Consider the following 14,613-nt stretch of genomic DNA (forward strand, 5'->3'; position numbering starts at 1 on the left):
ATGTATTACTTGCATGTGTCCCACAAATTAATTCTAGATTGATAAACATCCAATTGAATCAGAGATGGATATAATTCATAAAATTTAGAGTATTAATGTATTTTAATGATAAAGAATAGGTAAAAAGCTTTAGATTTTTTTGGCACAAAGTTTATTTTTTCCCCTCATTTTATCTGAGAAAGTTGAATCATTTATGATTGTTAGTAACCGATACATCCAAAGAAGATAGAATTTTAAGGAGAAAAAAAAACGAATTAATGGAATTTGGCGAAAATGATTGCTAGTGATTTTTCATATATAATGGATGGGTTTTGAATTCAAAGTTTGAGACTTTTCAACTAATATAATATAATAATTAGTTTTCGCAATCGAAGCATATTTTTCCAATCGATACATAAAATGCCAATTTTTTCCCGAAAGCTACGTTGTGGAAATGTATCCCATCTTAATTTAGGCAAAAACAAACTTGTGTAAAACGGTCTCACGGATCGTATATATGAGACGGATCTCTTATTTGGGTCATCCATGCAAAAGTATTACTTTTTATTGTGAATATGGGTAGGATTGACCAGTCTCACAGATTATGATCCGTGAGACGGTCTCATATGAGACCTACTCCTTAATTTAAACATTCTTTGAAGACTATAACAGACTTTCGGAGTCAACTAGTTTTGGATTTACTCTACTCACTTGTGTGTGAATCAATTTGGGATAAGAGTCGAGATATTTCTCTCGGTTTGTTTATTATGCGTTTTTTATCTATCTCGTGAATATTCAAATTTGAGTTTTAATCATGTAAATTGAATTTGTTTATTTTTTGTTCTTTTTTAATGTCATTGGACGTGTCAGCATTTTCCAGTACCCATATAATATTTTTCAATATTATATCAATAATCTAACAAAAGGAACCGAAACCAAAATATACTTTTGTTAAAACACTAAATAAATAAATTGAGAATACTATTTTAATTATTTTTCTGCGATTTATTTCTAGATTCATTAGTGAGATAAAATAAACATCCAGTTGAATCAGAAATGAATTCAAAGATTTTGGTGAGAATAATGTACCCTTAAAAAAATTCATGCATAATAAGTAAGTCTTTTGTGAAAATAATATTTTGAAATGAAAAATAATATTTTTTATGAGTTAGATCGGATCATATATATGTCTCATAAAATTGACTCGTGGAACGATTTCACAAGAGTTTTTGCGAAAGCAAAAATATGACAGTTTATTTATTTAAAGAGTGGGTCTCATGTGAGATATTTATTTAAAGAGTGGGTCTCATTTGAGACCGTCTCACGGATCCTAATATGTGAGACGGTCAACCCTACCGATATTCACAATAAAAAATAATACTCTTAACATAAAAAATAAAACAAAAACTTGTGTGAGGCGATCTCACGGGTCGTATTTGTGAGACAGATCTCTTATTTGAATCATCCATAAAAAATGTTGCTTTTCATAACCAAAAAATAAAATTTGAAAATTTAGCAAATTTTCCTCTAAATGTCCTTGGTGACTTCGAGATCAAAAAAATAAAATTAAGTTTTACAATCAATAATTAGAATTACTATATATGTGTACTTAAAAATAATAATATCAATTCTGAAATTATCGATCTCAGTAAAATTTGGGAAATTTTGTTTATCTATATGTAAAATTTCAGATTTTGTCGGTTTTTTTAATTTTAATCATTTTTCGTCATTTGTTGCAGTGTTAATGTGACATGACGTCTGTAGTGGCACATCAATAATCTCGATAAAAATGATTAAAATTATCAAAATTTAGAAGATACTAGATTAAAACTTAAATTTGATAACATAAAACCTAATAATCATAATAAATATTTATAAGGGAAAATTATTCAAAATCCATTTGTAATTTTCGATTTTGTTCCGTTTTTAGGTATAGTGAAAGAATTGTTCAAAGAGTCGTTCAAATATCGTACTGATCACAATTCATAACATATAACTTTACTTCACATAAGAGTGATTCAGTTGCCAACGCCCTCCTGATGCAGTGGCCTAGATTTTTCCGATAAGAAAGAGACACGAGTTCGATTAATCGACGTTAAAACAAAAACCTCACTCCTATGGTAATCGAGGGAGGAAATTGTGATTCAGTTGAACCTTACCGATACAACACTCCTGACTGAATATTTTGCGGAAACCCACAACAAATAACCTTGTGAAAATGTATTTGTGATGTTACTTGTGCGGCTAAACGTCACAGAGTACGATTCTTTCTGATTCGACTCCGTGAAGGACATTTTATCAGGCTTCACACTAATGCTAACTCCTTTCGGGGCAACAATCTTGACACTGTAATTTGAACATGGTTCACCAACATTTGTCACGGTCCGGGTAAATGTTTGCGATGGCTTCCCGAACGTGACGGCAAATGAGGGATAGTTAAGCTGTCCTTCAAGAATTTTCGTCGTGCAATGGACCCGTTTGTGTGCGATGATCCCTACTTGCTCGTCTGTGTAGCCCAATCCACACAAGTAGGGGATGTAATCCTCGGTTTCAATGTCGTATATCAGCCCCGGTTCGTTTGCTTTAGATGGGTTGACATGTCCTGCGCCCGTGGCGAAAATGTCCGCTGGGGTGAGTGTTTCATCTAAAATTGGTTCGCCTTTGAGATTGACTAGATCAGCTGAGGTCATAATAGCCGATTTTATGGCTGCCGGAGACCAATAAGGGTGCACGCTTTTGAGCAAACCAGCTACCCCACTGAGGTGAGGACATGACATAGACGTGCCCGATTCGATATTAAATGTCAGTGCCGTGTTCGTGTCTTGATCCAGCGGAAATGGCCATGCTGCTAAAATGTTCACTCCAGGTCCAATAATGTCCGGTTTCAGAATCCCTGGTGTTGCCAAACTAGGCCCTCTCGAGGAGAAAGAAGCCACAGCTGGAGCCAATGGGTCTCCAATAATGGTACCTTTGAACAAAATTGTTGCTAATGGAGCTTCGGTTGAGTTTATGTACTCTTTGATTTTAAGCCCCGATGTGTATGGTACGTGAGCTGCAGGTAAGACATGAGCATCTGCTGACGTACTGAATCCATCAGTTTGTGAGTTGGCAAGTATCATTGCCGCTCCCCCGGCATCTTTTACCTCTTGACCTTTTGCTAATCTTGCTATTCCTCCTCCTCTGTCACACAAGACAACTTTTCCTTTAACATCGACTCCAGATAACGACCCATTCGCGCAGAATGCTGAATCTTGATTTCCATTGGATCCAGCATAAACAAGGGGTAGCAGCGTTGGATGGAAATCTTTAGGCTGGAAAACAGATTCGCCATCAAATTCTCGACCGTCTCCTAGTTTTGCTGTGGACCTAATGCTTCTATCAATGGTGCTGGCACCGACAGTGAGAATCCATGGAGCCTCGTTCGTTATTGTTTCCTTTATCGGGCCTGAGTTTCCGCCAGAACAACTAACGAAAATGCTCTTCTCAACTGCAGCAAATGATGCTATTGCGATATTGTCTTTGAAAAATGGGGTTGAATCTTCACCAAGCGAAATGGAAAGAACGTCTACACCATCTTCAATCGCAGCATCCAATCCAGCTAGTATATCACTTTCGGGGCAGTCAGGTCCAAAGCAAACTTTATATATGGCTAAATGTGCTTTTGGTGCAACCCCGACCGCTGTGCCATAAGCATTGCCTAGCGCACTGGCATTTTTCACCATTCCACCAGCAGCTGTGCTAGCCGTATGCGTTCCATGCCCATCATCATCGAGGGGCGTATCCACAATAGTTTTCGAGGCATTGGATGCCACATTAAATGATCTTGCCCCAATAAGCTTGTTGTTGCACACAGTTGCCTCAAATTCACACTTACCCTTCCATTTAGCAGGCGGAGGCGGCATGCCTTCACTGCTAAATGAAGGATGACTCGGGAGTATCCCTGTGTCAAGAACTCCGATAATGATCCCCTTGCCAAAATGTGACTGCTTCCAAAATCCTGTTTCTTGGTATAATCCAAGAAACTTGGGAGAATGTGTTGTTAGAGGATGTAGAATCCTTTCTGGACTTGCTGAAAGGAAACCATCTTTCTCCTTCATGGACTCGAGTTCTTCAGCAGTAAGTCTTGCTGAGAAACCGCTGATCACATTCTGGTACGAGTACAGCAGTTTCTTGCGTTGCTCGCCAGGTGAATCGCTAGTGATTGTAACTGGCAGAAAAGACTCGTGATAGGCTCTCGTGTCATCGGATAGGGTAGAGACTACACGGCCCTCCGGTTTCTTCACGTGCACAATGTATGTCTTGAGCTCACTTTTTTCGACCCTGGCGGGGAATTCGTTGCCGAATGATGAATCAGGGAAGATAACAAAAACTGAAATGAGAGACAATAAAGTTACTGCAGGCATGGCCATAATCAAAAGCTGAAGCCTGGATTTAGCTCTTCAAAATTTCCCTCCAAGGGTATTTATAGTGTGTCTATATTCGGGCCTTCAGAAGAAATTGCCGGCAGAAAATATAATGTTAAAAGAAATTTTAACGTGCGTATCCGAACTGATGCTAGATTCTTTAATTCCAGGCGGCAAGCAAATGTATGCTACCACAGATACATGAATGTGATGGTTACATGCTACAAAATATGGGAAAGGTAAAAATAGAAACTTTTAAAAAAAATATGTTCATAAATTATTAACTTCTGTGAATAACTGAAATTGGTAAGATCAATTTAGGTAACAATGGCAAGATTCCACTTCAGAGAAAAAAGACAAATGAAATAAATTAAGCTGAGGCGGCATGACTTGGTCTTAGTATGAGAACTTTGCAAATCAGTCTCACTCATGAATGTATAGTAAACCAATGCAAGTTACCATGCCAACTAAAAAATGGAGTGAGTCCTCTCATAACTATTCGAATCGGTGAAGTATGTAAAATATGTAAACGATATATCAATATTTATATTTTCAATTCTTCCTACCAATTAATATGTTCTCAGTCGAATATGTAGCACAATATTTCTCAACGTGGTTTATTTGTCTATCTTGAATTGTAGAAAGGCTAAAGTTATGAAGCATTAATTAGTTAGAATTAAATAAGTATGTTGAATAGATTCGAAATAACATTAATTAATTAACTGCTCTAACTTCAGCAGCTTATGATAATATTTTCATATTTGAAAATTTTTGGTTGAAAATATGCATTAATTACGAAACTTTGACGACCAAAAAAAATTCAGAATAGTGATGAAGTTTAAGTAATGTGATTAGAAAATTTTGACGAAAACCATTAACTAATATTTGTTTCAATGACTAATGTAAATTAAACGTAGCTAGAGAGTTGCTAGGTTAAAGTGTAAGATATGGGTAACATTACCCATGCAAAACATGTTACATTCAATTTTCCCGTGTATCGATTCATTTAGGAGACAAGATAAAAAACCAAAGATTGAGGGAGAAAATGTAAAAACTCTGCTGTTAAACGAAGGATGACTCGGGAGTATTCCTGTGTCAAGATGTGACTGTTTCCAAAATCCTTGTTCATGGTGTGATCCAAGAAACTTGGGAGAAAGTTTCGTTAATTAGAGCATGTAGAATCCTTTGGGGACTTGCCGAAACGAACCCATCTTTCTTCTTCATGAACTCAAGTTCGCTGAGAAACCACTGATCACTCTGGTATCAATACAGCAGTGTCTTGCGGTGCTCCCCAGGCCCAGTCTTGCGCTCACGCCACCTAGCAACTATTTCGTATCTCTTCTCATTTTACGAAAATGATTAACTCAAATTGTTATTGAATTTCATTGTTAACATATATCTTATCAATCAATTGAAACTTTCAATTTCAACTAAAATGAGATAATTAATGATAGGGTATATAAAATTATAGGAGGGAATGCATCTTTATTTTTCTTTTTTTGTCATATAATGATGATTCAGTTTGCCTCCATATGTATCGATTTATTTAAGAGATCAAAAACTAAGAAACCAAATATATCATTTTTCGTTTAGTTTATATTACAACATTACCAATCATATTTCATTTTTTTATATTAATTAATTATTGAAAAAACTAAATTGTTTTTTACAACTTATCCCAAAAATTAATATTGTTTATACCATTGTCTCACACGGAAAAGATAAAATTAAGTTTATCACAAAATGTAGATGAGTTCTATAGCAATTTAGGTAAATAATTTTCGTAAAGTGAGATAAATACAAAGTAGTTGATAAAAAAGTTTATTATGTTGTCGCGTAAGAGCGAACCTGAGCACGGAACGTGACATAATTAATCAAACCAAACATATCATCTTACTCAATATTTTAATAATCATAACATTATTTATTCTATTGAATGTCATCAATCCAATTAAACATCGTCGGATATGAGACCTTATTACCATGAGAATAAACTAGGAGTGTAACAAATTGAGCTGATTCGCGAGTTTTCGAGTCGACGTGAAAAATATTTGATTCATATTTGAGCTTTTCGAAAGCTCGAATACGAGCCAAATTCGAACATGTTTGAACTTTTTTCCTAATTGAACTCAAGCGTAAATATTTTGTTCGACTAATAGTTCAAATAGTTTGCGAACATGTTCGAATCTTTCGATATGAACTTGAACTTGAGCTTTAACTCGAACCAAATTCGAGTCAAAATTTTTAAAATTTTCGAACTTCTAATCGAGCTCGGATTCAAATAAAACTAATTTGAGCCAAATTCGAGTCTTCAAATTTCGTTTTATTCAGCTTAATTTGGTTCGTTAACCTCCCTGTAATAAATACAAAGATGATCGCTAAACCACTTATTATTTATGAAGGTATATATATCCAAGTAATTAGCCGCTGAGATAGAGTTTTGTCTTCCATGGTACCAATTTCACCGAAACGGGAATTCTAACCGAGTGCTTCGGAGAAACCCATGTAATGGATCCTTCAACGTAAGACTCAATTCGCTGGAACCAAAATCTGGTAAAGAAAATCCAATATGTATACCTTTCTCCAACCTTCGTAAATTTAAGCTCATTGGGAAACACGTTCACATTCACACCAGAGACACCTTCAATTTTGACACGATAATCTGAATTTGCATCGCCGACATTTGTCACTGTCCTGGAATATACACCTACTCCGAAACTACTTAGCTCTAGAGAAACTGACGGATAATTCAGCGCTGCTTCGGGCAAGCGTTTGTACTCAGACGCACGGCAATTGATCTTACGCTGAACGATGATTGCGACTTGTTTCTCCGTGTAGATATTACACAAGTAAGAGATGTAATCATTGGTCGAAATGTCGTACACGAGCCCTGGATCCAGTGCTCTCGTTGCGTTCACATGTCCAGCTCCAATTGCAAATACGTCTGCTGTTTCGTTTGTTTCTTCGTCGAGAATACTACTTTTATTGAGGTTTGTTTGCTCGGCAGATGTCATGATGGCAGACTTAATCATCGCAGGAGACCAATCAGGATGCGAATTTTTTATCAGGGCCGCGATGCCACTAAGGTGAGAGCAGGACATTGAAGTTCCCGAAATCATGTTAAAACTTGCCTGTTCGTTGTTGTTCTTTTCCCCGGATTCAGGCCAAGCGGCTAGGATGTTCAAACCAGGGCCAATAATATCGGGCTTCAGGATCCCTCGACTTGCAAGATTGGGGCCCCTGGAGGAAAAAAATGGAACACTTGGAGCCGTTTTGTCTCCGATCACCGTCCCTTTGAATAAAATGGTAGCAATTGGATACATAGTTGAGTTTATATATGATTTAATCCTTTCTCCCGAAGCGTGAGTAATGTCTACAGCTGGAAGCACAAAGGGATCAGCAAAAGTGGTGTATCCATCAATCTTTTCGTTCACCAGGATCATCCCAGCTCCACCAGCATCTCGAACCACACGTCCTTTCTCTAAGTGATTTATCGGTCCACCTATGTCACACACTACTAGCTTCCCCGTTACATCAATGTCGTCCAATGCCCCAGGAAGACATAATGATGCATTTTGGGATTTTTCGTCGCCACTGATACCTGGATATATTATTGTCAAGAAGCTGGGATGATAATTCTCCGGCTGGAACAGCGTTTGACCTTCAAAATCCTCTTTGTTTCCAAGCAATACTCTAGCAACTATCTTTCTGTCGATGGTACTAGCACCAACGGTAAGAATCCAGGGAGCACCATTAGACACTTGGAATTTATTCGGGCCTTTAAATTTGTTACCACCTGAGCAGCTTACAAAGATTCCCTTCTTCATGGCCGAAAATGCACCCAATGCTATAACATCTCGATAAAATTCAACAATTTCTTTACCAAGGGAAACTGAAAGAACATCGACACCATCTTCTATGGCCGCATCCATTGCAGCCAATATGTCGCTGCTGTGACAGTGGTTGCCACATGCTTTGTAAATGGCTAGGTGAGCCAGAGGAGCCATGCCAGATGCTGTGCCATTGGCTTGGCCAAACATGTTGGCATCAAGGACAAAGTTTCCTGCAGCTATGCTGGCTATGTGAGTTCCATGCCCATCATAGTCGACAGGTGGCCCGGGATCATCGCTTGCAAAATTCCTGGCACCAATAAGCTTGTTGTTACATGAAATGTTTTTCAGTTCACATTTTCCCTTCCATTTCACAGGTGGTGGAGGAACGTTTTCGCCGCTGAAAGATGGATGTCCAGGCGTTACTCCGGAGTCCACTACTCCTATAATCACACCCTTTCCATAGTTCGAATCGGGCCAAGCACCAACATCCTGATACAATCCCAAAAAGTTCGAACTGCGAGTTGTATGTAAATCATATTTTTCCTGAAGCATGGCATGCAAAAACCCTTCTTTCTTCTCCATTTCCTCAACTTCATGTGGATATAACTTAGCTGCAAATCCCGTGATCACGTTTCGATACATATACACCATACGAGATGGCGTCGTATTCGTATTCAGATCTTGTATTCCATCCAAAAATGAACCATACCAGCTTTCCAAGGCAAGTGACCCTCCTGGAAAGTCATGACCTTCTGGCAAGTTCACACGGATGATGTAAGTTTGTAAGATACTCTGCTGCGCGGCGTCTAGATAGAAATGGAACGAGAAAATGAAGAAGAAAAGAAACATAGAAGCCATTCTTAGTCGCGTACTTTCTGTGTCAACAAATTCTAGGCTTGTGCGACAATAAATAGGACATTTTCTGTATTGGAACTATTTTCGTGCGGTTACTTTAATTATCTCGTGCGTATAATTAATTAACCATCATTTTTCATGCGTCAAATTTCGTTTAGTACCTAAATGATTTTAAAAGAATGTGAATTATTGCCGCAAAGCATAAGTTCGCTAAGTAATTGTATTACTATAATTATTTTTGAGTGAATTGATCTAAGATGTAAAACATAGATGTCACAATTATAAAATTTTGAACTTAGAGAAACATATTTATTTTAGAGTCGTGCTATATGTATACTTATTTTACATTCCTGATTATATTTTTCCTTTTCAACTATGATCATAAATAATTAAAAAAATAAAAAGGATTCAATTGGATTTAAGGGTAATTCTGCATTTATTATGCAAGCCTATAATTAAATTTTATTTAATTAAATGCCATGTATACTTTGAAATTAATTGGTCTCATTTTTTTGGGTGGGTGAGTGGGTGGGACACTGAATTATATTTAAAGAAATACGAAGGGTCCATTCATATATAATTTAAAATATTATAAAATAATTAAATATTGATGTCCTTTTGCACGTGATGTGTAGTACTTATACAATTGAAATATTTATCATGATAGATTTTTGTCATTTTCAAATTATTGATTTTTTTCATATTTTTTATTATGAGTAAATAACTATTTAAAAATTTAAATTAATATATATAAATATATTTTGAATTTCAAAATATAGATAAATTAAAGACGAAACTTAATATTTAAAATAAAACGAGAATTTGAAGATATTTCTGTAAAATTAATTAAAATTCATCAAATTGATTGAACACTAGTTTAGTTCTAAAAAACCGTAGGCGGGGGAGGTCACCCATCCACCACCATCTCTTGCTTATACTTAATTATTTTTGTTCATCATATTTTTCCAGTAATTCTATTATATCTGATTCAAAGTCTAAATCAATGACATATTTTTCATCTTTATCTAATACAAATTGATTGAAAAATGTGTACATTCTTTTTTTAAAAATTAAAATCTCTACATTAAACATTAGGCGGATTTTGTAGTCACCTAGACCATCGATTTAAAAAAAACGTCAAGAGACAACGTCCTTCTAAAAATTGGAGTTGTGAGCGACCGTCCAATGCCTAGACATTCGTCGTCTAAGCGGTCGTAAGTGCTGCATTTTAGAGCACCGTAAATTACTTAGCAAAAGAGGTATATTTTTAATTAAATATAGTAAGATTATGCATAACTTTGGAAAAAATTAACTTGGGTGTAATAAATCATACATATAAATAATTTTTTGTCATATACAATTAATTGAATTTTAATGAAAAATAACATAAATTTAGAGAAATGTGTAACTATATTAATTATTAAATAATTTGAATTATTTCAATATCTGTTTAAACCATTGGAAATGTATTATAGAGACAAAATTAAGGTGAGTGAAAGTGAGGAAATTTAAAATTATCAAGAACCATCCCACCTAAACCACCCCCACGTAAACCATTTGTCATAGTATTTGGCTAAGATTTATAATAATTTATAAACAACACATTGAAGGAAAGAGATTCATTTTATCTCAACTCTCTTCAAAATTCTTTTCGTACAAAAAAATTTATTCTTTCTTAAATATTCTTCAAATTAGAATTCTATTTGTTATAGTACTTATTTATTTTACTACAAATATTTTGTTTGAAATTTAGAAGTAAAAACGTAACATGATAGCATAATGCAAATATTTTTTTGTATCGTTTTGTTGTACTCAATTATTAACTTGATTTTGAACCTTAATTATTATCTTATCTAAGTTTTTTTGTGTGACAATTTGCACTATATTTTATAATTGAAAAACATTATATTGTTATCATATTCGAATCAATTCGAATATATGTTCTAATATTTGCATGTTACTTGATCATTCACACAAAAAAAGAAAAAATAGCCTCAAATGCTCGAAACCGTAAATTAATTCTACATGTAAAATCATTATTTTATTTAAAAAATATCGTATATTACAATTCATTTTGAATTTTTTTTTAATAAAAAAACAAACCGAATTGTGATCACTCCCACGTACCGCTAAAACTTTAATAAGTGTAATGTCCATTCATAAGGCTAGACTTCGATAGATATTTGGACCTATCTTTGCATGTCCATTTAATGCGTTCGTTAACGTTTTCAAAACCTAAGCCCCCATTACCATTACTCCTTGTCTTACAAAGTCGATTCGAAGTAGGATCGTAACGGGGTGTCAGGTTTAGATTTGCCAAACTCGAGATCCGTCTCACTTCAAATTCCGATTACATTAATTCAGATTGAACTTGTTAAAAATTATATATATATTTTTTAAATTTTAGTCACTTTTATATAATATATATATATATATATATATATATATATATATATATATATATATATATATATATATATATATTTGTGTGTGTTTAAAACGTTACAGAACGCATTTACGAGTTTTCGTGTCCAATTAATAAGTTTAAATAGAGTGGACCTAATTTTGCATGTCCAATTAATGTGATGGTGACGTTTAAAACCCAAGGCCCGTTAGGATAATTACTTGTCCTCCAAAGTCGACTCCTTTGTTTGTAGGATGATAACGGTGTGGATCTGAGACTCGAATTCGGGTTTTATTTCAACCCAAAAACTAGTAGATTTATCAGTTTGAACTCCTTAAAAAGTAAATAATTGTTTAGTTTTAGATAATAAACAATAAAAAAATGTTTAGAAAATAATAGATCAATAAGTTTTTTTGTAAATGTATATTAATAACATTTAGGAAGAAAAATATTTATCACATGTTATAATTTAGCAATTTATATTTAACTCGTAACAAAAAAAACATAATTTATATTTGTATATGAAACATATCATAATAAAATAAAATCATTTTATTTCTAAAATGTTTTAAACTCAGATTAAGAATTAAGATGTTCATTATTCAATATAATAAAAATATAAGTTATTATTATTATGGGCGGGTTAATTTACTAAATGCAAGGACGTGCCCCGCCCCGCCCCTCCCGCTGTAGAAAATATCTCTGAAAATAAATAACTAAAAACTAAATTGATGCTATGTGTAGTAGGAGTAGTTAGTTTAGCACCTAAGACGCTTCTGCTAGTGCCGTTTTCACTTTTATATATATGAATATTGAATTATGTAAACCAATTACTTCTAAAATTATTTTCGTTAACCTTCTAATTTTATTATTTTTATATCTAAAGTATTATTTTTTAAGAAAATATATTTTTTTTTTGTTAGTTATGTTACCAAAAAAAATTGTTGTATAATATATATTGATTTGAGTGAAAAATATTAAATTTTATGTCAAAAGTTTATTGTGTGTTATATGTTGATTCGAATGGAAAATATAAATATAAAAAAATGAATCATTGACTCTCTCATGTTGTTAAAAGTATATAAATGGTGAGTAAATCTTCCACCAAGTGATACCTAAATTAAACATTTGCTTGCCCAAAAAAAATTAAATATTTTCTTTATTCCTTTATTTTACCAAAAAAAAACAGTAATATAATCTTATTTTCTATGAGAATTTTATTTTTACCTATTCATTTTGGTTTGTCATCGTTATTTTTAAAACTATAAATATTTAGTGGATTAACTTATATTTATTTAATAAATAATATATATAAACTCTTTAATTGATTAAATATATTATATCCTTTATTGCTTTATTATTGGATCTGAGCCACAGCCCAAGATGTGGTCTAACGTTTGGATTGCGCTTAAGCTTGATATCCTGATCGCCCATTTAGGTTGGGTCATTGACAGCGAGCAGCCCAGCCCAAGTCAGCCATTTCAACATGATCTTCCTAACGATGATAACTTCCTCCATAAGTTTGGAGTCTCGCTGGAAAAACTATAAATGGAGATGGAGATCTCCGATTATTTTGAGATTGAGTTCGAATTCAAAGATTTTTCAAAATCCCTAAAACAGTTTGGGGCGGATATGTGATTAGTATCATCATCCCGAACCAGCTCCGAAAGTAATATTAATATTAAAATAATATTATTATTTGTATTAATAATACTATTATGGTTGAGTGGATTAAATAAGGATAGATTAATAGTCAAATATTTATCGTTAAAATTTTAAGTTGTTTTAATAATCATTTTGACCCGGTTTAAGATCCAATTTTATTAATCAAATTGTTATCCATAAAATTGGATCTTAAACCGGGTCAAAATGATTAATAAAACAACTTAAAATTTTAACGATAAATATTTGACTATTAGTCTATCCTTATTTAATATACTCAACCAAGCACATCCTTATTATCGATATTATTAATCTCCGAACACATCCTTATCTTGTTTCATTAATATTTTTGAAACGAGGACGAAGGGGAGGATGATGATTTGATCCTCGCGGTTTCGGGTTTGGAGATTCTTTGAATACGAAAAACGAGGATCAGAGCGGGTATGTGGGTGGGAATGAAATTCGGGAATGAAGATATTGATGGAAAACCCGTTCCACCCCATCCCATCGTCATTCCTAGATCTTCCCATGATTTTTAGAGGCACAGAATATTAATATGAAATTAGCTTTTATTAACAGAAAAACCAAATAATTTAAAATATACTTGTTGTATTAATATATAAAGATAAAGGTTAAGGTTGTCCGTATTTGTTATACTAATTAATTTTTATAAAAATAATTTATCCATTTATACAAATAATATTTCCTATAATTTATTTTGGTACTGAATTTAACTGTAATTGAATTTTATGGTGTGTTAGGGGAATTAAGACCCAGGGCAGAGTAGACAACATCATCTAGTTCGTCCAAGAAAACCTCTATAAAGCCACCAACAAGAGAGAAAACTGCAGGTCATCATCAACAACATGGTGCACGATGCAAATACAGCACTGCATGCCTTTGTTAACTTGGAAACAAGAATGACAAGTGCCAGAAATGTGTTTTGGTTTAATGGAAATTGTCAGAAACTTGAAGGTAATGTTTTTTGGTTCAATGGATTACAACTTTATTTATAAGGTATATTGTTTTGGTTTAATGGATTGGAATTCATATTTATTTACAATCTGATTAGTTTTGGTTGAATTGCATGTTATGTGCCGGAATGTATTGGTGACAATAATGCAAGAAACATACTTTTATTTACTTAGCAACACAATAAACATATTTTCATTTCATTCATAACCAAAAAACACATATATTAATAGACTTCACCCATAAGTACTACACCAAACTTCTACCCTAACTAAAGCTTCATTAATGCATAATATTCAATTGACAATCTCCATAACATTGAGTTTATTCTTCCTTATTAATTCAATTTGTTTTTTGGACTGCATCGGTCCATTATTTTAATTGTGTGACATGATATGTGCTTATCTTAAATCTTTTTTAACATTATAAAAATTATTTCTGTTGCTATCTAAAAACTATACTTAAAGAACATTTTTTTAAAAAAACCTTATCCGAGCACATGCTT

The 14,613-nt window shown here is 33.6% G+C and overlaps 2 protein-coding genes across 2 annotated transcripts; both read right to left on the bottom strand.

Annotated features, from left to right (window-relative positions):
* Window positions 1-2,123: 2,123 nt before the first annotated feature.
* LOC140833537 (subtilisin-like protease 4) lies at window positions 2,124-4,388 on the bottom strand. The gene has a single exon (XM_073197868.1). The coding sequence runs from the start codon at window positions 4,386-4,388 to the stop codon at window positions 2,124-2,126; it is 2,265 nt and encodes a 754-aa protein (XP_073053969.1).
* Window positions 4,389-6,688: 2,300 nt separating this feature from the next.
* LOC140834600 (subtilisin-like protease) lies at window positions 6,689-9,107 on the bottom strand. Its single transcript, XM_073199605.1, has one exon. It carries the CDS (start codon window positions 9,071-9,073, stop codon window positions 6,803-6,805), a length of 2,271 nt encoding a protein of 756 aa, XP_073055706.1. The 5' UTR covers window positions 9,074-9,107; the 3' UTR covers window positions 6,689-6,802.
* Window positions 9,108-14,613: the final 5,506 nt, after the last annotated feature.

Source organism: Primulina eburnea, chromosome 6 (genome assembly GCF_022965805.1).
Source record: "Primulina eburnea isolate SZY01 chromosome 6, ASM2296580v1, whole genome shotgun sequence".
NCBI lineage: Eukaryota > Viridiplantae > Streptophyta > Magnoliopsida > Lamiales > Gesneriaceae > Primulina > Primulina eburnea.